This window comes from Chiloscyllium plagiosum, unplaced genomic scaffold, assembly GCF_037043375.1.
Source record: "Chiloscyllium plagiosum isolate Xiang-an unplaced genomic scaffold, Cpla_swu_hap1 HiC_scaffold_22, whole genome shotgun sequence".
Classification (NCBI taxonomy): domain Eukaryota; kingdom Metazoa; phylum Chordata; class Chondrichthyes; order Orectolobiformes; family Hemiscylliidae; genus Chiloscyllium; species Chiloscyllium plagiosum.
In genome coordinates this window covers 18,594,587-18,618,850 of record NW_028270160.1, presented here as the reverse complement: position 1 = coordinate 18,618,850, position 24,264 = coordinate 18,594,587, and the positions used below count along the sequence as shown (strand labels likewise).

Here is a 24,264-nt window from a genome sequence, read left to right as displayed (position 1 = left end):
TGACCAAGTGTGGCATCAAGGAGTGCTAGCAAAACTGGAGTCAATGAGAACATGGGGAAAATGCTGCGTTGGTTGAAATCATGCCTGACACAAATGAAGGGAGATGATTGTGATGTTGGAGGTAAGTCAATTCAGTTTCAAGACACCTCTGCTGAAATTCCTCAGAGTAGCATCCTAGGTCCAACTATCTATACCGGTTTCTTCAATGACCTTCCCTCCATCAAAGGTGAGAAATGGGAAGGTTTGCCAATGATTGCACAATGTTCAGCACCATTTGCGATTTCTCAGATACTGGAGCAGTCCATGTTCAAATGCAACAAGACCTGCACAATATTTAGGCCTGAGTGGAAAAGGTGGCAAGTACGTGGGGTCTACAGAAATGCCAGGCAATGGCCATCTCCAGTAAAAGATTATCTAACCGCTGCCCCTTGACAGTCAATGGCATTACTATCACTGAATCTCCTACTAACAACATTCTGGTGTTACCACTGAGCAGGAATTCACTGAACTAGATATACAAATACAGTGATAACAAGAGCAGGTCAGATGCTAGGAACTCTGCAACAAGTAACTCACCTCTTCACATTCCACAGCCTGTCCACTATCTATAAATCACAAGTCAGAAGTGTGATGGAATACTCCCCATTTACTTGGATTAGTGAGCTCCTACAACAATCAAGATGCTTGACACCATCCAGAAACAGCGCTGCCTGCTTCATTAGTACAAACATCCACTCCCTCTACAAACAATGCTCAGTAGCAGCAGTGCATACAATCTACAAGATGCACTGCAGCAATTCACCAAAGATCCGTAGACAGCATCATCCAAATGTCCAATCACTTTCATCTGGAACAATAAACGGCAACAAATATGGGGCACACTACCACCTGCAAGCTCCCCTCCAAGCCACCCACTATTCTGATTTGAAAACAGCACATGGACTGTAGTAGTTCAAGAAGGCAGCTCACCAGCATCGTCTGAAAGGCAACTAAGCACTGCCAGTAATAGCCACACCTCATAAATGAATGATAAAGATGACAAAATTAACCATGTTTCAATGCACAATGCAAGATAGCTGTATTTCTAGTCTGTTCCACAGCATATCGATCAAAGAAACTAATGAAAATGGTAAAAAATTGCAGCTAAGGCAGAGATATGTTTTCTTTAGGATACCAATAAGTTTAAGTAAAAGACAGGTAAATGGATCCACTTAAGTGGTCTTCTCCAGTTTCTAGTGCCAGGGTTATGCATAGTGGTGCACTGCACCAGTCAGTCTGATCTCTTGTTGTAAGAACTTTAATCTGGGTTAAAAATAATGAAAATAAAAATGTTCTGCTAAAAGGCATGCTCAGGTAATCCTGATCTGCTGGATTCTGATCAAAGAATGCATTTGTTTTGTTTATAAGAATGAAGCAGGGGCTTTGTGGCGCATTAGTAATATCCCTACCACTGAGCCAAAGGCCTGGGTTCAAGTCCCACCTGCCCCAAAAATGGGTCATAACATCTCTGTACACGTTGATTAAAAAAGGTGAGACACTTTAAAATTGAAGAAAACGAAGAACATGCATTCATATAGCACATTTTGTATTTTACAAAATGAAATTAAGTCTTTTATCAGAAAGATGAAGTCTTGGAATATACCAGAAAAGGAGCGTCATTACTGTCCCAGTTTTTGCAGCATCTGATTGTGATTATAAAGGAACATTCACTCTAGCAGAGTTTCCTTACAAATCCGCATGCAGTGAGTAAATTGAGAACTTGGCAAATTTACATTGCAGCTGAACAGGCTATTTGTTTTGCTAAAAAGCCAATAGACTGACATGTACAGAAATGCTTACCTCACGAGGGCAGTGAACTGTACATTACTGTAAACCATGGTTTTGGAGTTTCCAGAGAACCTATTTAAGCTAAGTTACCAAAGTAAGACCATAGATCACATTCAGGAAATGATCTGGTTTGCACAATGACTCTTTAAACATCAATTTCAGAACACAGTCTATATGAAGGCTGCATTCAGTCTTCAAAATTTTCCACTTTTCAAAACTACCAAAATATGCATATTATTGGAAACAAAATTCAGACTGACAACGGACTTTTAAATGATTGCCAGCGAGTCCAGTTTACATATTCAACCAACCAGCTCAAAGTATATTTGAAATCTCAGGCCATTCAAGTCATTTTGGAAAAAGGCAACAGACAGCTGGTTGTCCGTCAAAGCTCAATGTAGAGGATTGTAAAGTAAAACACCTTGAAATTAAAGAGAAGAAAAAAAATCACAATAATTACAGTTTGTTCCAGAAACATGTCTGCAGTTTGAAAGCTGAACTGCAGTGCAATTTACACAGAGGAATTAAATAATGCTCTTAATAATTAGGTTAAAAATGTGCAAGCATGTAACAATCGCATAATTACAAAAATAGATATATAAATGCAGCCGGCAACAGGGAAATGGTGCACTAAAGGCAAGGTTATATTGAATTTAAATTGAAAACCAATACACCACTTTGCACAAGTTTCAACCGGTTGTTTAGTAGTGTAAGAGTTGAATAATGATTAAAAAGAGGGACATCCTGCTGAAGCTTTTCAGCTTGGACTCATTAGGATAAGTGCAAGAATTCCAAATTTTAAAATGATCATAATTTATACAACAGGAGAAAAATGCTGCTTCATAGTCATCTCTAATTGGCCTAGACATTGCCACAGGGAAAGTAACAGGGAGGTAAAGACACCAAGATGCCAGGGAATTCACAAAAGGCACAAGGCTGGAAAATATTAGAATTACTTGATAAAATGTAAACGAACATATGCTACTTTTAACACGTAAATTAGCCATGTTACATGTTCAACTGATTACTATTTATACTAATAACTAATTTAGGATAATGTACGCAGTTATTCAGTAAGTGTTCTGTAATTACAGAACCACATCTCCAACAGATGTTTTGTTCTTATGCATTACATGCATTATGTAATTATGTACAATATGCATTCTGTACAATACAAACAAGGACCATGGGTTTCATTTAATCAGCCAAGCATCAGGACATACACATTACGTACCCGGCATCGCACTGGCACAAATTCATGCACAGTGTTACTCAATTGTGGTGGTTGGCAGATCGCATTTTTGAATGACAACAACAACCTTTGAATGGAAGATCCCTCTTCTTAAGCAGCTCTTGGGGACCACGGATGACTTCAAGAGTTGTGGACCCAGAGGTGGCTTAATAGTTTAATTGAAGATCTGTACACCTTGTGTTGGGGAAGTAACATTTGATGATGTAGATGGGAATGATGCACAGGTTTCCTCATGCTCCTTGGACTTGGCTTCAACCTGGGCCTGTCAGAGACAGTCAAAGTAGATGACATCTTCATGCATTTTTTTTTACCAGTTTGGGAGATCTTGTCCAAAAGATCCTCAAGTTGGTGGGGATGTTGCAATTATAGATTTTTATGGAGGCTTTCAAGATGCCCTTGAACCATTTCCTCTGCCATTATGGTAATCACTCACCAACTTGATTGAGTTTTTTGAGGAAATAACAAAGAGGATTGATGAGGGCAGAGAGGTAGATGTGATCTATATGGACTTCAGTAAAGCGTTCGACAAGGTTCTCCATGGGAGACAGATCAGCAAGGTTAGATCAAGGAATACAGGGAGAACTAGCCATTGGATATAGAACTGGCTCAAAGGTAAAAGTCGGAGGGTGGTAGTGGAGGGTTGTTTTTCAGACTGGAGGCCTGTGACCAGTAGAGTGCCACAAGAATCGGTGCTGGGCCCTCTACTTTTTGTCATTTACATAAATGATTTGGATGCGAGCATAAGAGGTACAGTTAGTAAGTTTGCAGATTACACCAAAATTGGAGCTGTAGTGGACAGCGAAGAGGGTTACCTCAGATTACAACAGGATCTTGACCAGATGGGCCAATGGGCTGAGAAGTGGCAGATGGAGTTTAATTTAGATAAATGTTAGGTGCTGCATTTTGGGAAAGCAAATCTTAGCAGGACTTATACACTTAATGTTTGGGTCCTAGGGAGTGTTGCTGAACAAAGAGACCTTGCGGTGCAGGATCATAGCTCCTTGAAAGTGGAGTCGCAGGTAGATAGGATAGTAAAGAAGGCATTTGGTATGCTTTCTTTTATTGGTCAGGTATTGAGTATAGGAGTTGGGAGGTCATGTTGCAGCTGTACAGGACATTGGTTAGGCCACTGTTGGAATATTGCGTTGCAATTCTGGTCTCCTTCCTATCAGAAAGACGGTGTGAAACTTGAAAGGGTTCAGAAAAGATTTACAAGGATGTTGCCAGGGTGGGAGGATTTGAGCTATAGGGAGAGGCTGAACAGGCTGGGTCTGTTTTCCCTGGAGCATCGGAGGCGGAGGGGTGACCTTATAGAGGGTTACAAAATCATGAGAGGCATGAATAGGGTAAACAGACAAAGACTTTTCCCTGGGGTGTGGGAATCCAGAACTAGTGGGCATAGGTTTCGGGTGAGAGGGGAAAAATATAAAAGAGACCTAAAGGGCAACTTTTTCACACAGAGAGTGGTACGTGTATGGAATGAGCTGCCAGAGGCAGTGGTGGAGGCTGGTACAATTGCAACATTTAAGAGGCATTTGGATGCGTATATGAATAGGAAGGGTTTGGAGGGATATGGGCCGGGTGCTGGCAGGTGGGACTAGATTGGGTTGGGATATCTGGTCGGCATGGACGGGTCGGACTGAAGGGTCTGTTTCCATGCTGTACATCTCTATGACTTACAATGAAGAAGTTCAGAGGAAAGAGCTTGCTTTGAGAGTCTTGTGTCACGTTGATGAGGCCATCCAATGCAGCTGATTGACCATGACTAAAGCCTCAGTGCTGGTGATGTTAGCCTGAAAGGACATTGATAATGGAGTGCCTATCTTGCCATTGGATTGCAAGATTTTGCAAAAGCATCATTGATGATATTTCTCTCGGGATTTGAGGTGTCTACTGTACAGTGACTGCATCTCCTGAATATACAGGAGGGCAAGCAACATTGATTGCTGTCAGGTTTGAAGTATTTCTCTCCCTCCACCTGTGATGAGACCTAAACAGCAGGATACAGAATGAAGCACAGCAAGACAGCAGTAAAAGACACATCCCTCGATGATGCACTCAATGCTCTCTATACTGGGTTCGAGCAGAATGCCAGTGGTGCAGTGTCACCACACCTGTTCCCTCCTTCACTGCTGCAGACATCAGATTGATCTTCCTGGGAATCCACGGCTGCACATTTAGATCCTCTGCAAACCAGCTGGCAGAGGTATTCACTGACATCTTCAATCTCTCTCTTGTACTAGCCAAATTCACCATCTGCTTCAAGATGAACATCATCAGAGTACCAAAGAAAGCACATGCAATGTACCTTAATGACTACCGAGTGACTCTGACCTCCACAATCATGAAGTACTTAAAGAGGCTGCTCATGACCCACAATCAATTCTAGTCTCCCAACCTACCCTGATCCCCTGCAATTTGCCTACCAACGTGACAGGTCCACAGCCTGACGCCATTTCCCTAGCTCTACACTCATTCCTGGGAACATTTGGAAAACAAGGACACCTATGTCAGATTCCGCTCACTGTAATCAGTGAAGACAGACAACTGCACCTCCCCCATGATAACTCAAAACATTGGAACCACACCCCCAAGAATGCATTCTCAGCCCCCTACTGTACCCACAACCGCACTGCCAAACTCCAAACGAATGTCATTTACAAGTTTGCTGACAACACCACCATGGTAGGATATCAAACAACTATAAGCCAGAATACAGAAAGGAGATAAGGGGCTTGGTGACACAGTGCAATAATAACAAACTCTCAAAGTCAGCAAAACTAAAGAAATGGTCATTGACTTCATGATCTATGAAGTCCTTATCTACATCAGAGTAGCAGTGGACAGCATCAGTTTCCTTGGAGCAACAATAACTAACAGCCTGTCCTGGGCTTCCCACATAGATGTAATGGTTAAGGAGTCACAACAGCTTCTTCTTCTTCTTCCTCCTCAGGCAGCTCAGGAATTTTGGCATGTCCATAAGGATCCTTACCAACGTCTACAGATGCACCATTGAAAGTATGCTGTCCGGATGCATAAAGGCCTGGTAAGGCAACTGTTCTACTCAGAACATAAATTACAGAAGGTAGTGCACACAGCCCAGACCATCACGAAAGCCAACCTCCATTTACACTTTTGTTACAAGAGAAAAGCTGCCATGAAAAACCCATAAACCCCAGTAATACGCTCCCACAACCTCTGTCAGGCAGAAGACACAGAAGCTTGAATACATGCAATGGCAAGTTCAAGATCAGCTTCTTCCCTGCCATCATTAGACTGATGAATTGACTCTCTAACTTCAAGTAATGTTGATCCTGTTAATGTTGTTCCTGCCTCACACAGGTCCTGTCTGGTGTAACCTGTATGCCTCACTGTTCAAGTTTTTTCACCCTATGATCTATATGTCCCTGCTTACTATGATCTGCCTGTAATGATCACAAACAAAGCCTTTCACTGTACTTCGGTACATGTGACAATAAATCAAAAATCAAATGCAAATGCTCAAATGGCAGAGCTTTTGCTGGCACACTGGAAGAAATGCTCAATTGCAATGAGCATGTGTGTCCCTCATGGAGAGGAGATTCTGAAGGAACGAGAATGATCCACAGTGTCCAGTAGCATGCTGTGAATCTTGACACTCTCAGGAGTGGAAAAAAAATCACTTGCAAAGTCACTGCACAACAGCAGTGTGAAACATAAGAGCATAAGAAATAGAAGCAATCATAGGACATTCAGTCCCTCAAAAGTCTGTCCCACTATTCAATACAATAATGGCTGATGTGTTCCAGGCATTCAAAAACTCTTTCATACCAGCTCCTCCCAACCCTCAACTCCCCAATAATTTTTCAAATCTATCACCTTCCTACTCAAATACTTTTAGTGATCGTGACCCGACAATTCTCTGGGGTAGAAACTTCAAGACATTCATTACCTTCTGTGAAAAGAAATGCCTTTACATTGCAATCTTAAATGAGTGTGCTTATTCTGTAAATATGTCCCCAAATTTGGGATTCCTCATTAGTGGAAACATCTCAACATCAACCCTTTTCAGAATCCTGCATATTTACTTAATATGTTATTCAAATTTAAGATACTTCATCTTTCCAGGATAATTTGAGGGCAATTTCCAAACACCTATCAAGTCCAAAACTAGTGGCTTTTGGGCTTGTGCAATACATGATGAAATCCAATGAAATTATTTAGGTGAAAGAGGGAAAGGAGCAGTTACCGTGGGAGGATACTTAAGTGGGGAAAAGGAAATTATGACGCTATCGGAAGGAGTTGGAAAGTACAGATTGGAAGCAATCGTTCCACAGAAAGGGCACAACAGACATGTGGAGACTGTTTAAAGGAGCAGTTGTTGCGAGTGATGCACGCACTTATTCCTCTGAGACAGGCAAGAAATGGTAAGATTAAGGAGCCTTGGATGACAAGAACAGTGGAGCTTCTCGTCAAAAGGAAAAACGCAGCTTACGTAAGGTGGAGGAAGCAAGGGTCTAGCACAGCTTTACAGGATTACAGACTTACTAGAAAGGAGCTCAGAAATGGATTGTGGAGAGCCTGGAGGGGGCACGAGAAAGGATTGGCAGGAAGGATAAGGGAGAACGCAAAGGCATTTTACTCAAACATGAGGAATAAGAGAATGATCAGGGAGAAGGTAGGGTGGTCAGGGATAGCGTAGGGAACTTGTGTGTGGAGTCCGAGCAGATAGGGGAAGCCCTAATTGAGTCATTTGCTTCGGTTTTCAATAAGGAAAGAGAACTTGTTGTGAATGAGAACTTTGAGGAGCTGGGAAATAGGCTTGAACAGATTAAGATTGATGAAGTTGATTTGCTGGAAATTTTGGCAAACATTTAAGATTGAAGTCCCCAAGGCCAGACCAGATTTATCCTAGGTTGCTCCGGGAAGCAAGAAAGGAGGTTGCTGGCAAAAATCTTTGCTTCCTCACTCTCCACGGGAGTCATACCGGAGGATTGGAGGGAGGCAAATGTTGTTCCTCTTTTCAAGAAGGGTAATAGGGAAATCCCTGGCAATTTCAGACCAGTCCGTCTTATATTGGTGGTCAGCAAGGTTTTGAAAAGAATTCTGAGGGATTGGATTTATGACTATTTGGAAAAGCATACTGTGATTAAAGGCAGTCAGCATGACTTTGTGAGGGGCAGGTCATGCCTCTTACTGAGTCTTACTGAGTTCTTTGAGAAGGTGACAAGATAGGTCGACGAAGATCGAGCAGTGGATGTGGTGTATATGGACTTCAACAAGGCATTTGATAAGGTTCCCCACAGTAGGCTCTTTCATAAAGTCAGGTGGTATGGGATACAGGGAGATTTGGCTGTCCAGATTCAGAATTGGTTGGCTAACAGAAACCAGAGAGTGGTTGTAGATGAAAAGGATTCTGCCTGGAGGTCAGTGCAGGGTTCTGTTCTTGGACCGCTGCTCTTTGTAGTTTTATTTATAAATGACTTGGATGAGGAGGTTATGGGGTGCATTAGTAAATTTGCTGATGACACAAAGGTTGGAGGTGCCATTGATAGTATCGAGGGCTATTGCAGGCTCCAGCACAACATAGACAGGATGCAGAGCTGGGCTGAGAAATGGCAGATGAAGTTCAACCTGGAAAAATGCGAGTGATGCATTTTGGAAGATCAAACCTGAATGCTGAATATAGGATTAAAGACAGGATTCTTGGCAGTGGATTTTGGTGTTCAAGTGCTTAGATCCCTCAAAGTTACCACCCAAGTGGATGGGGTTGTTTAAAAAACATACGGTATTTTGGCTTTCATTAACAGGGGAATTGGGTTTAAGAGCCGCGAGGTTTTGCTGCAGCTCTCCAAGACCCTGGTGAGGCCACACTTAGAATATTGTGTCCAGTTCTGGTCACCCTATTATAGGAAAGATACGGAGGTTTTGGAGAGGGTGCAAAGAAGATTTACCAGGATGCTGCCTGGACTGGAAGGCTTGACTTACGAAGAGAGATTGACTAAGCTCGGACTTTTCTCTCTGGAGAAAACAAGGAAGAGAGAGGCGACCTGATCGGGGTATACAAAGTAATGAAAGGTATGAATAGAATAGATAGCCAGAGATTTTTCCCCAGGGCAGAACTGACTAGCACGAAGGGTCATAGTTTTAGGTGTTAGGAGGAAGATATAAAGGAGACGTCAGAGGTAGGCTCTTTATACAGAGATGTGAATGCATGGAATGCGTTGCCAGCAGTGGTGGTGGAGGCAGAGTCATTATGGACATTTAAGCGACTGCTGGAATGCACATGGACAGCAGTGAATTGAGGGATGCATAGGTTAGGTTATTTTAGTTTAGATTAGAAATAATCAAAGTTTGTGCGAAGATTTGTAGCTCGGGTGCTCGTTGTTGTGGTTCTGTTCGACGAGCTGGAAGTTTTTGTTGCAAACGTTTCATCCCCTGGCTAGGCGACATCATCAGTGCTTGGGAGCCTCCTGCGAAGCGCTTCTTTGATGTTTCCTCCGGTGTTTATAGTGGTCTGTCCCTGCTGCTTCCGGTTGTCAGTTTCAGCTGTCCGCTGTAGTGGTTGATATATTGGGTCCAGGTCGATGTGTTTGTTGATGGAGTTTGTGGATGAATGCCATGCCTCTAGGAATTCCCTGGCTGTTCTCTGTCTGGCTTGCCCTATGATAGTGTTGTTGTCCCAGTCGGGAATTATTGGGAATATACTATTGATCGCCCCAAATAGTCAGCAGGAAATTGAGAAGCAAATTTGTAAGGAGATCTCAGTTAACTGTAAGAATAATAGGGTTGTAATGGTTGGGATTTTAAACTTTCCAAATATGGACAGGGACTGCTATGGTGTTAAGGGTTTGGACAGAGTGGAATTTGTTAAATGTGCACAAGAAACTTTTCTTATTCAGTATGTAGATGTACCTACTAGAGAAGGTGCAAAACTTGACCTTCTCTTGGGAAATAAGGCAAGGCAAGTAATTAAGAGCTTTAGGACCAGTGATAATAATTCTACCATTTTTAAAATAGCGATGGAAAAGGATTTAGCAAGAACTTTCAAAAGTTGATTGGGGCAGGTAAAGGAATGGCTGGAAAGCTGAAAGTCTTCAAAAGTGAGATAATGAGAGTCCAGAGTCAGTATGCTCCTGTTACTGTGAAGAGCAAGACTGGTAGTTGTAGGAAATGCTGGATGACTAGAGAAATTGAGGCTTTGGTCAAGAAAAAAGAAGAAAGTATATGTCAGTTATTGAGTGAATTGCTACAAGAGTACAAGGGCAACAGGAGTATACTCAAGATGGAAATCAGGAGGGCAAAAGGGGGACATGAGATATCTTTGGCAGACAGGTTAACCAAAGAACAGATGGATTCAACAAATACATTAAGGGCCGCTGCCCTGGGCTTGACATGTATGCTCAAACTGTCAGGAAATATATAAATGCCAGATTCATCAGCCGTACCCATAAGGTAGAGCAAAACATCACCCGTTCCCAACGCAATGCCATCTAGGCTCTCAAAACCAATCACAACATTGTCATCAAACCAGCAGATAAAGGAGGAGCCGTTGTCATTCAGAATAGAACAGATTACTGCAAGGAAGTGTACCGACAACTGAACAACCAGGAACACTACAGGCAACTACCAGCTGATCCGACCAAAGAACATACCCGAGAATTAAACACACTGATCAGAACTTTGGACCCAGTCCTTCAGAGCTCCCTACGCGCCCTCATCCCACGTACTTCTCGTGTAGGTGACTTCTACTGCCTTCCAAAGGTACACAAAGCCAACACACCGGGACGTCCCATCGTGTCGGGAAATGGGATCCTATGTGAGAATCTCTCTGGCTATGTGGAAGGCATCTTGAAACCTATTGTACAGGGGATCCCCAGCTTCTGTCGCGATACTACGGATTTCTTACAGAAACTCAGCACCCATGGACCAGTCGAACCGGGAACATTCCTCGTCACAATGGATGTTTCCGCATTCTACACCAGCATCCCCCACAATGATGGCATCGCGGCAACAGCCTCAGTACTCAACACCAACAATTGCCAGTCTCCAAACACCATCCTACAACTCATCCGCTTTATCCTCGATCATAACGTCTTCACCTTTGACAACCAATTCTTCATCCAGACACACGGAACAGCCATGGGGACCAAATTTGCACCCCAATATGCCAACATTTTTATGCACAGGTTCGAACAAGATTTCTTCTCTATGCAGGATCTCCAACCGACATTGTACACCAGGTACATTGATGACATTTTCTTCCTCTGGATCCACGGTGAGGAGTCACTGATAAAACTACACAGTGACATCAACAAGTTTCATCCCACCATCAAACTCACCATGGACTACTCTAGACTGTCTGTCTCATTCTTGGACACGTGCGTCACCATCAAGGACGGACACCTCAGCACCACACTCTACCGCAAACCCACAGACAACCTCACAATGCTACACTTCTCCAGCTTCCACCCAAAACATATTAAAACAGCCATTCCCTATGGACAAGCCCTACACATACACCGGATCTGCTCAGATGAGGTGGAACGTGACAGACACCTGGAAGTACTCAAGGATGCCCTCACAAGAACAGGGTACAATATTCAACTCATCGACCGCCAGTTCCGACGTGCCACAGCAAGGAACCGTAATGACCTCCTCAGGAGACAGACACGTGCTGCAATTGACAGGGTACCCTTCGTTGTTCAGTACTTCCCAGGGGCTGAAAAATTGCACCATGTTCTTTGTGACCTGCAACACATTATCAATGAGGATGAGCACCTCACCAAGACCTTCCCCACACCTCCACTACTTGCCTTTAAACAACCGCCAAACCTCAAACAGATCAGTGTTCGTAGCAAACTGCCCAGCTCTCAGGACAACTCCATACAACCCTGTCACGGTGGATGCTGCAAAACGTGTCAGATTGTGGACATAGATACCACTATTACGCGTGGGAACACCTCCCACCGTGTACATGGCAGGTACTCATGTGACTCAGCCAACATTGTCTATCTTATACGTTGCAGGCAGGGATGCCCGGAGGCATGGTACATTGGGGAAACTGAGCAAAGGCTACGACAACGGATGAATGGGCACCTCATAACAATCAACAGACAGGAGGGTTCCCTCCCAGTTGGGGAACACTTCAGTGGTTCAGGACATTCAGCCTCGGACCTTCGGGTGACCATCCTCCAAGGTGGACTTTGGGACAGGCAGCAGAGGAAAGTAGCCGAGCAGAGGCTGATAGCTAAGTTCGGTACCTAGGGAGGGCCTTAACCGGGACCTTGGGTTCATGTCACATTACAGGTGATCACCATTGCACTACACACACACACTCACATGCACACGGACACAGATACACACAGACGCGCACACAGACACCCACACACACCCTTATAGACACGCAGACTCCCACACATGCACCCCCTCACAGACTTAAGACACTCTGCACTCACTACACACACACACACACACACACTTTCTCACATTCACAACCCCCACCCCAGACAGATACACACACAGACAAAGACCCACATGCACACATTTATTTGTGTGTGGTGAATTTTTTTGGTACTTTCAGAGTTACATTGCACTTTGCTCAAAAACCATACATTCATGTAGAACTCTGAGCTCAAAAACTGCATGAATTTATGTAAAACTCGGTTATCTCACTTTTTAGATTGGAATCAATCTAAACATCAGGTCATAGACAGAGAACACAGGGGGCTAACACCTTCAACATATTGTCTAGCTATCACCATTGTTAACAGCTAACCCGAGAATGCAACTTTTAAAAAAAAGGGTTTTGTGATTTACACATGAAAGAAGTGAAACTATCACTGTATTCTAACAGATGAAAGGCTTAACAGACAATCAATTCTTCAATGTATAATTTCAGTTACATCACACTGCAAATTTTTGCTATACATTCTGTGTTACGATCGAGCCCTCCACAATCACCTGATGAAGGAGCGTCGCTCCGAAAGCTAGTGTGCTTCCAATTAAACCTGTTGGACTATAACCTGCTGTTGTGTGATTTTTAACTTTGTACATTAAGGATGAAAGAGTAACTAGCGAGAGAATAGGAATCTTTAAAGATTGGCAAGACTGCTAATGTGTGGAAGCACAAGATATGGGTGAGATATTAAATGAGTATTTCACATCAGTGTTAACTGTGGAGAAGGACATGGAAATTAGGGAACTTGGGGAAATAAACGATGATATCTTGAAAAGTGCCCATATTGCAGGGGTGGTGGTGCCGGATGTCTTGGAAAGAATAACGTTGGATAAATTCCCAGGACGTGAATGGACATTTTTCCCTACATTCTATATCTTCCATGTCCTTTCCACAGTAAATACTGATGCAAAATACTTGTTTAGTATCTCCCCCATTTTCTGCGGCTCCACACAAATCATTTATATAAATGATTTGGATGTGAGCATAAGAGATATAGTTAGTAAGTTTGCAGATGACACCAAAATTGGAGGTGTAGTGAACAGCAAAGAAAGTTACCTCAGACTACAATGGAATCTTGATCAGATGGGCCACTGGGCTGAAAAGTGGTAGACGGAGTTTAATTTAGATAAATGCGAGATGGTGCATTTTGGGAAAGCAAATCTTAGCAGGACTTATACACTTAATGGTAAGGTCCTTGGGAGTGTTGCTGAACAAAGAGACCTTGGAGTGCAGGTTCATAGCTCCTTGAAAGTGGAGTTCCAGGTAGATAGGATAGTAAAGAAGGAGTTTGGTATGCTTTGTCAGTGCATTGAGTATCAGAGTTGGGAGGTCATGCTATGGCTGTACAGGTCATTGGTTAGGCCACTTTTGCAATACTGCATTCAATTTTAGAATCCAAACTATAGGAAAGATGTTGTGAAACTTGAAAGAGTTCAGAAAAAGGACTGCAGTGTTTGAGCTATAGGGAAAGGCTGAATAGGCTGGGGCTATTTTCCCTGGAGCATCAGAGAGTGAGAGGTGACCTTATAGAAGTTTATAAAATCGCAAGACACACAGATAGGACAAGTAGTAAAAGTCTTAACCCCCCCCCAGGGTAGGGCAATCCAGAACTAGAGGGCATAGGTTTAAGGTGAGAGGGGTGTTATGAAGGTGTAGGTATGTACTGTACCTTTAAGAGAGAGAGGAAGCTGGCAAGGACTTAGGGAAGCACATAGTGTACTGAAAGATTTAAAAATGTAACATTTGGTTGACACAAATAGCTGGTTCCATGTTGCCATGGAACAAACACAAATTCAAAGCCGGCCAGTTAAAATTATGCCCCAGATACCAAAAGCCAATCAAATTTGAATTTTACTGTTTGGCAGGACATCAAAACAATGGAATGATACAATCTTTTGGCGTATAAATTCTAACATTTTGACCAGTTGGGGAAGAACTACAAAGGAAACAGTGAGGTCTGCAGATGCTGGAGATCGGAGTTCAGAGTGCATCGCTGGAAAAGCACAGCATGTCAGGCAGTATCCAAGGAACAGGAGAATCGATGTTTCAGCCCGGAGCCCTTCATCAGGAATGGACGAAGGCTGATGAAGGGCTCCAGCCCAAACCGTTGATTTTCCTGCTCCTCGGATGCTGCCTGACCTGCTGTGCTTTTCCAGCAACACAATCTCAATGGAAAAATTACAAAGAGCTGCCAAGAAGCAACAGACTGCTATCAGAATAACTCTCTGAAAGGTACCTGTCCATAAGAAATTTGTGAAGACGACTGAAGAGGAGACAACCCAGGAAAATACAGTGAAAAATCTACAAAGGACAATTGACAATTTGAAACATGATTTTTTTTTGTAAATCTTAATCGGGGCTCTTTTTAAAATCGAACCAGTATTGTAGAGTGGGAAGTAAAAGATAGGTTTAAGAGAAAGGAGTGGTACATAGCTGGTGTTTCAATGTTCTCTGTTGGACTTCTGGAATAAAATTGTTAATTTTTACTTTAAATAGTGAAATCTGAGATAGTTCTTTGCCTCTCGAAATTTAACAGATAGTGGCGCGAGGTGAGCTTTTCTGTGTGTCGGGTTTAAATTAGCAGAGGAGTTTACCCTGTGTCGTAACTGGGTAAAGATTTAAAAGGAATCTGAGGGGCAACTTTTTTATGGAGGGTGGTACATGTACAGAATGAGCTGCCAGAGGTGGTGGGGGCTGATACAATTACAACATTTAAAAGGCATCTGGATGGGTACATAAATAGGAAGTGTTTAAATGGATATGGGCTAAGTGCTGGCAAACAGGACGAGATTAATTTAGTATATTTATTTTTTTTAATTTTTATTTTACTTGATATCTGGTCAGCATGGACGAGTTGGACCGAAGGATCTGTTTCCGTGCTGTACATCTCTATGACTCTATAACAGTAATGCAATCAGAACAACCACAATTTTGCAGGTTACTTTTGATGTCTTCGATTTCTGCATCGAGCATGTAACCACAGCTACAATTCCATGGCAATGCCATAACCAAAGCTGACTTGCCTGATGCAATTTAATCAGTTAACTGTCCCTGTTGCATCTCCATACCAGCCATTAGCACCCTCGCTAAAATAAAGACTTCATAAGACTTACTAAGGTTCTGCACAATAAACTGATTAGTAAAGTTAGATCACATGGAATTCAGGGTGAGGTTGCCAGTTGGATAAAAATTGACTTTACAAGACAGAAGGTGGGTTGAGGGTTGTTTTTCAAATTGGATGCCTGTGACCAGTGGTGTTTCACAGGAATCAGTACTGGCACCACTTTTAATTGTCATTTATGCATATGATTTGAATGAGAATATAGGAGATATCGTTAGTAAGTTTGCAGATGACACCAAAATTGATGGTATAGTGGGCAGTAAAGAGGGTTATCTAAGATTACAAACAGATCTTGAAGAATTGGGCCAATGGGTTAAGGAATGACAGAGTTTAATTTGGATAAATGCCAGATATTACATTTTGGTAAAACAAACAAGTGCAGGATTTATACAAATAATAGCAGGGCCGTGGGTAGTGTTGTAGAACAGAGAGACCTAGGGGTTCAGGAACATAATTCTTGGAAATTTGTGCCATAGTTTGAAGGCAAGCATGCTAAAATGCCTTCTTCGCTCCAACTTTTTCAGTATAGGAGTTTGGACATCACGGAGGTTATACAGGATATTGATAAGGTATCTTCTGCAGTACTGTGTGCTTTTCTGGTCACCACGTTATAAAGATTATTATTATACTGGAGAGGGTTCAGAGAAGATTTACTAGGATGCTGCCGAGAATGCACAGTCGGAGTTATAAAAAATAGGCTGGATAAACTGGGACCATTTTTCACTGGAGCATAGGGGATTGAGGGGTGTCCTTGTAGAGGTTTATCAAATCATGAGGGGCATAGTCAAGATGAACAGCAAAGATCTTCTTCCCTACGGTGAAAGTTCAAAACTAGGAAGCATACTTTTAAAGTGAGAGGAGAAAGAGGGTCAACTTTTTAAAGACAGTGGTTAGTGTGTGAAATGAACTGCCAGAGGAAGTGGTGAACAGGAGGTATGGTTAGTAAATGACATGAAAATTGGAGGTGCAGTGGACTGCAAAGAGTACAATGGGATCTTGATCAAATGGGCCAATGGGTGGCACATGGAATTTAATTTAGATAAATGTGAGATGCTGCATTTTGGAAAGGCAAATTAGGGCAGGACTTATACACCTTAATGGTAAGTCCTGGGGAATGTTGCTGAACAAAAAGAGATCTGGGAGTGCAGTTTCATAGTTTCTTAAAAAGGTGGAGTCACAGGTAGACAGGATAGTGAAGGCAGCGTTTGGTATGTTTACCTTTATTGGTCAGTGCCTTGAGTATAGGAGTTAGGAGGTCATGTTGCAGCTGTACAGGACATCAGTTTGGCCACTTCTAGAATATTGAGTGCATTTCTGGTTTCCCTCCCTAGAAGAAGGATGCTGTGAAACTTAAAAGAATTCAAGCATGTTGCCAGGGTTGGAGGGTTTAAGTTATAGGAAGAGGCTGAACAGGCTGGGGCTATTTTCCCTGGCTGACAGGTGACCTGAAGTTTAAAATGAGGAGCATGAATAAGGTAAATAAGCAAGGTCTTTTCCTCTTGGGGGGGAGGGGGGGGGATCCAAAGCTAGAGGGCATAGGTTTAAAAGGTGAGAGGGGAAAGATATAAAGGGGCAACATCTTCATACAGAGGGTGGTGCATGTACAGAATGAACTGCCAGAGGAAGAGGTGGAGGCTGGTATGATTACAACATGTGGAAGGCATCTGGATAGGTATACAGGTAGTTCTCCTAAAATGCTGCAGCTGCACTCCAGGCAAACCTCGCTTAACAGAAATAATGGTGCCTATGTGAACAATGGGGTTAGGGGTAGACCAGCAAGAAAAATCACTCATGATGGCTCAAAAAATCACCCAAAAGCCTAACACAAAGTATAGCACAGCCTGAATGAAGAGTTAAAATCATATTTATTAAGGAAACACAAGTAAATTTAACACATTATATTGAAAACATATTGTTAATGCAGGAATGAGGGTCATCATCAGTATTTCCATCTTCAGGTGCAGCTGTGATTGCAGAAGTGAATGGCCGTGGTTGATGCCTCTGACTGTTTCTTGGGGGTTGGTTTAAAAAAAAAGACATCCAGTTTTTTGCTGCTTTGCCTTTTTCTTTCTGTTTTGAAGAAGGTGTTCATAGGGTACCAGACGATATCTTACTGAATGAATGCTAGCCTGCTGCATTCTGCATTGTAATCGTTGTCTTCTAAGAGCTGCAACTGCCTCTCAATTTCCCTTAGGGATTGAAAACAAAAGAGAAGTGGAAAGCTCTAATGGTGCTGCATCCTGGACTTCATCTTTTTCATCTCAAGCTACCACATCCCCCTTGGTGACAAGCTGTTGTAGATCAGCTGTGCAGTGAGATCTTCACAGTGGGACTGAGGCTGCTCTTCAATATCCTCACTTTCCACTTCTTCCAAGCCAACTGCTTTGCAAAGGCAACACAATTTTCTTTGATTTTTGGGAGCTCCTCTGAAAGTTCACATCCTCTGGATGTAGGTTTGCTCGCTGAGCTGGAAGGTTCATTTCCAGATGCTTTGTCACCCTACTAGGTAATATCTTCAGTGGGCCTCCAGGCAAAGCACAGTTGATCATTCCTGCTTTCTATTTATATGTTGGGGTTGGAATACAAAATACCTTGCAAGGACTGTAACAAACAGTACATTGGACAAACAGGGAGAAAACTAGCCACCAGGACACATGAACATCAACCAGCCACAAAACGACATGACCCTCTCTCATTAGTATCCTTACATACAGATGAAGAAGGTTACCACTTCGACTGGGGCAACACATCCATCCTAGGACAAGCCAAACAGAGACACGCACAAGAATTCCTAGAAGCATGGTATTCCAACCAGAACTCTATCAATAAACACATCGAGTTAGACCCCATCACCCCATCTACCACCCCCCTGAGAAAAAGAACAGGAAACGACATCACCACAGGAAATGACGTCACCAACCCAAAGAAACACAAACATATAAATAGAAAGCAGGAATTATCAACTGTGCTTCGCCTGAAGGCCCACTGAAGATATTACCTAGTAGGGTGACGAAACGTCTGGAAATGAACTTTCCAGCTCAGCAAGCAAACCTACATCCAGAACCTCAACCTGAATTACAAATCTTCTCAAAACTCGCTAAGTTCCTTTAAAATCTTAGATTATGGGAGGAAACACTAGCACACACTCGTCTGCACAGGCAGATTCACCAATTAACCATATGATATGGAACGTATAGCAGTTCTTAAAACCAGCAAACCACCCACTGCTAGCCTTAAAGGCAGGCACAACTGCAAGATTTTGAGCATTTTTCTTTAGGTTTTCATAAATGGATAAGGCTTTTCCTTTTATGGTGAGAAAGGTTGGCCCAGATTTTCTGTTTGATCTTCTATCCAAACATCTAGAAGTCTCTCTAACTCCAAGTTCCTTTGGCCGTGACCTCTCAAATTTGCTGGCACTCAGACTTATTTCCAGCAAAACAGCTTGCTTTAATCTTTTCAGCATTGCCTCCAATGGTGCATAAGATAGACTCCCTCTTTCCTGTTGTTAAGTGAGCTGCATTGTATGCTCTCTCCTTGTGCTCAAAAACACTTTGTAGCATCCAGCTTCTCTTCCAGTGTTATAGCCTTTCTTGTGTTCACTATCCACAATGTTATCTTCTTGCTAACATTCTTGTGTCTATTCTTTTTTATTCTCAAAAATGAAGGGTCATAATCTAGGAGTAGATTCTGTGATATGCAGGTACAAGAACAAATTAGAAAGGCAAATAGTATGTATAAGAGTAATGCAGGAATTATCCAGGTATTATACAGGAATTATACAAGAATATTCTTGTTTCAGAGGGAGAGTAATGAATATCCATTAGTTTAATTTTTGAGATGAAGCTGCTCAATGTATAGTACCGTACCCCTCACATGCTCTGACGGCAGCTGACATCGGCGCATGCACAGAACCGCACAGAGACATTGATGCATGTGCAGAATGGCCCAGAGACTGCGGCACGTGCACAGAATGAAGCGTCTGAAATGATTGCCACTGAAATCAGGCTATTGTGAACAGATGTAAGCATTTTCAAAAATACCTTTCCCTAATTCTTCAGCAACGTTATGGTCAAATCACACAGCCAAAACACATTTTATACAAGAACTTCCTGTATAAATAGAAAGGGTTTAGAGGGATGTGAGCTAAATACTGACAAATGGGACTAGATTAATTCAGGGCATCTAGTCAGCATGGACAAGTTGGATAAAAGGGGTCTACTTCTGTGCTGTACATTTCTAAAACTCTATGGTAAATGCAGATACAGTTTGGTTTCCTAGAAATTTGGATAAGTGCATGAATAGGAAAGGTTTGGGAGGATATGGGCCAAACACAGGCAGGTGGAAGTAGTTTAGTTTGGGAACATGATCGGATTAGTTAGACTGAAAGGTCTGTTTCTGTAGGACTCTAAAGCAAAATATCGTGGATGTTGGAAGTCTGAAATAGAAACTGAAGCTTAGCTGGTCTGGCAGTGTCTGTTGAAGGGGAAACACAGCAAGTTCTGTGACAAAGTCTTCAGATTCTATTTCTCACTCTACAGGTGCTGCCAGATCTATTGACTTTCTTCAGGATATTGTTTTTAGCACTTCTCTAAACATTTGTTTTCTTGCACTTCAGTCCTGATGACCACAAGGCAAAACACTTCAACTTCATGTCACATTTTAGAAATGTTACAGGAAACCTAATTAAGAACTATTTTGTAATTACTACCTCTTCAGTGCTCTCTATCCCTCTCAATTCTCCATGTACCTTGGTTTCCATAGTTTACATTCTCCCCAGCAGCAGTGGCAAAACATTATGTCTAAGTATCCAGACAAGTGGCTCTTCTCAATCAACTATCACAAATCCTGTATTGGCCACAACACCAATGGAGTCTTACTAGAGAGGTTTGGATATAGTAAATAAGAGAGAAAATTTTCTCAATCCTTGAGAGCACGTTGGAGACAGGTTCAATTGAAGCATTCAAGAACATGCAGAGTTACAGGAGGCAGCTGAGGAATGGCACTAAATGAATTGCTCATTTGACAGGCTAGTGCCAGCAGACAAACCTTTTACAATGAACCAATTCTTGATTCTATACCATCGACTGCGTAAACTGAAAAGCAACCTAGATTCTATTCTCAGCAAGGTGATGTGACATGCGTCCACTGAGGTAAATATGCAATTGTAACACGAAAACACAATATAAGGTGAGACAGAATTCTCTACTGTAGCAAATAATTGAAACAACAGGAAAAAAACCCTTGTTGTTACAACGACAGCTTATTCAAAAGCTATGAAGAAACCGATGGTCATATTTAAAGTAGTAACTACTTTGAAAGAATTTCATTGAGAGAATATACAAACACAAAATTTTCAAATCCAAGTGGATAAATGTGATCACCACCAACCACTCAAGGACAATGAGCGATGGGCAGCATATACCACCACACTCTACCCATGAAAGTTTTAAAAAGACCTCGAACTACTAAAGTCAAACACGCAGAAATATTTCACTGGGGAGACTATTTGAATATTTTGCCCCAAATTTGGAGCAGTCCGGAACCAGCCCCCACTCCGGCTGTAGAATGGAACTTTCCCCGTCCCCAACCCTCTGTCGCTCCTTGCCCTGGACTTACATAGTGTTTGCTCGGATTCCTCCGTTTCTCCACGTCCTGGACCCGCACATCCACCGCCACGCGGCCCGGGGGCTGCATCCTCTCGGTGCCTCTGCTTACACACGGTGTTCGGCTCAGAAAGTGCGGTCTCCCAACCTCTTTCCAACCCCCCACCAGCTCGGTGTCCGTCGCTCCTCTACAAATTCCGCTCGTTGCCCGTCACTCCACCCACCCACCTCCCGGTGCCCACTCTTTGCCGGTCGCTCCTCCCCCGCTCCCGAATGGGTATCCGTCGTTTTCCCCAGTGCCCGCTCGGTGCCTCGTGCGCACTCCCGATATCGCCTTTTCTTCTCGCTCCAGCTACAACCTCCAACTGACATATCAAACAGCCAATCATAGACAGGTCGATCTCATTGATAACCACAATCCATCAATCCGCGCTCAGAACATTGTCGATAGGCACCGCCCCATTTCGTCACACACCCCCGGCAAGAGGCGGGAGATTTAAAGGGCGCGAGAGCGCGTACGGTTTAGCGACACAAAGACGAAGATCGCGGGGGGGAGGAATGTTTGTGGGAAAGCAAGAATATAAAAGTCCAATTTCTTCTCCTTAGGAAGTTGTTGGCGAGAGGGTAATCTGGAATCGAGCTGCAGTCTCTGAAAAGTCTCTACGTTGTGTTCAGAGAGAAAGCAGTGTGCGATATCACAGTGATAAGTGACTGGTTGTGTAGGATTTAATAATAGCAGTGAAGGTTGTTGGTAGTAGTGTTTATTATTAATAAAAATGTTTGTATATAATGAAGGTGGTACAGTCATAGAGATGCACAGCACGGAAGCAGATCCTTCGGTCCAGCTCGTCCATGACGACCAGATATGCTAAATTAATTTAGTCTTATCTACCAGTACTTGGCCAATATTCCCTCTAGACCTTTCCTATTCATATACATATCCAGGTGTCTTTTAAATATAGTCTTTGTACCAGCCTCCACCACTTCCTCTGGCAGAGTTGGTGATGCATTGCGACATTTGTGGACAGTAATGTAATCTTGAGCAAACGTTTGGCATGAGTTACAGGCGTTGCAAAGTATCAGGGAAAGGAGTCTAGACATATTGAACGGGGGATGGTCACACTCTTTTAGGATTAGGTCTTCTGATTTTGTTGGGGGATATCTTTAAGACAAGTAAAGAAAGGTATAATTGGAACAGCCTAAGCCTTTGTAATTGTCCGACAGGTTTATTTATATCCGAACCAATCCTAGGGCAGAAGACATTGAAGCAGTAGGTCTGAAAGGCGTGGTTGTAAGGAATATTACGTTTGGAAATAGGCACTGTTATATGCATCATACAGCTGACTGTCAATCCTGATGACTGGAGACAAACTTTCAGTAGGAGGGGGAGAATCCAGTGGCTGGGGTCCATTTAGCTACCACCAACATAGAACTAGAAAAGTAGCAATGTTTAGAAGGTATTAGCAACAAAGAGCTAAACTTAAAAACCAAAACCCCAAAAATAATAACCTTAATTTATTACCTGAGTCAGGAGCAAATTGGTAGAGGATAAATATGATTTAGCAGTTAAAAATATGGCTCAAAGATTAATGTGAAAACAAAAATGGGTTTTAATTCATGAGTTGTGCTGATACTAGTAGAGGCGAAAACGTTACTTGTAACACTAGAATGATCTTCACCTGAACCATGCTAGGACCAATGTTGAAGAGCTATATAAACTGGGAAGAAAGGACTTTAAACTAAATAATTGGGGTAAGGGATCAAATACTGTATTAATGTTGGATTGTTTGGACATTTAAACAGGTGTAAAGAACTGGGTAGTGGTGTTACATTTCCTGGGGTAAACAAAGAGAAGGCATGAGATCAAGGTAACAATAAAGGAAGCAATAATCAGAGGATGGCAGGGATGAATTGTGTGCCACAGAGGGCCAGTGATTGCAAAAATAATAAAAAGACTGAATTAAAGATTTTATTGAAATGCACATGGGCTTTATTATAAAAGACAAATTGACAGGTCAAGTAGAAATAAACATGATTTAATTGCTGTTTTTCCCTTAATCTAGAAGAGTCATAAAACAAAATATTCCAGAAAGATTTGATAGACAACCATCAGAACAGTGGCCCCATAGTCCTTTCAAAGTTAGATTTTTCTAGCAACTGAGGGCAACAAATCCTGTCACATCTCCCTGAAAGCTTTGATTGGCTATTTTCCCTGAAGTCATTTGACTTTCTGTATTTATTTAGATATGCTAAATTAATTTATTTAGATGGATATCCTTGAAACCTCATGTTCACTTCAACACTTTGTTTTTGAAAAAGAACTGATTCCATGTCTGAACAGTTCCAGTTCTCTGCACAGGCTGTAAATATAGATACATATTTCTTACATTCCTCCACCCTGGAAATGAAACACCACTATCCAGTTCTTTTTACCTGTTTAAATGTTCAAACAATCCAACATTAATACAGTCTTGATTTGTGGATCAACACTGTGAACAATCTTTGTTATAAGCTGAAATAGGAAATTCAACTGAAACACTCTTATTTTCATTTTTAAACTTTTCTACCAACTCTAAAAGATCATGGTGAGCATATGGTTTGTGGTTGTGCTGGACATTAAATGTAATGTTTAAAAGCCAGTAACAATCCCAGGATTTCCTTTCCTAATGTTTGTAGAATATTCCCTTTGTTCGTTTGGTTTCTTAGCGTACTCTCCTTCTGGCTTCTATTTAACTAATTCTTCTTCTTTTTTCAATAAAATTGTACCCACCACAAATCACTAACATCAATTACCACTTAAAGGCATTAGTTAAGCCAGGGGCAGCCAACACCAATTCATCTGTTAGAATTGCCTTAATCTTAAATTGTTTGGCACCCTTGATCACATTATGTATGCCTGAGTCTTGCAATAAATCTGTTAAGTTCAGCTATAGTGCTGAAGTTTGGCTCAAACTTTCAATGGAAGTCACACCTCCAAAAATTATCACTATTTTCTATTTAATTTCCAACATAGAGAATTGTG

At 42.2% G+C, this 24,264-nt stretch overlaps 1 protein-coding gene across 2 annotated transcripts in view; it reads right to left on the bottom strand.

Annotated features, from left to right (window-relative positions):
- Positions 1-21,409, bottom strand: part of sh3pxd2aa (SH3 and PX domains 2Aa) — a 322,784-nt gene extending 301,375 nt beyond the window's left edge. For both annotated transcript variants that reach the window (XM_043712866.2, XM_087998826.1), the window contains exon 1: positions 21,256-21,409. In XM_043712866.2, the coding sequence (XP_043568801.2) occupies positions 21,256-21,333 (78 nt within the window). In that variant the 5' untranslated portion in view covers positions 21,334-21,409. The remainder of the gene's footprint in view (positions 1-21,255) is intronic.
- Between the last annotated feature and the right edge of the window lie 2,855 nt (positions 21,410-24,264).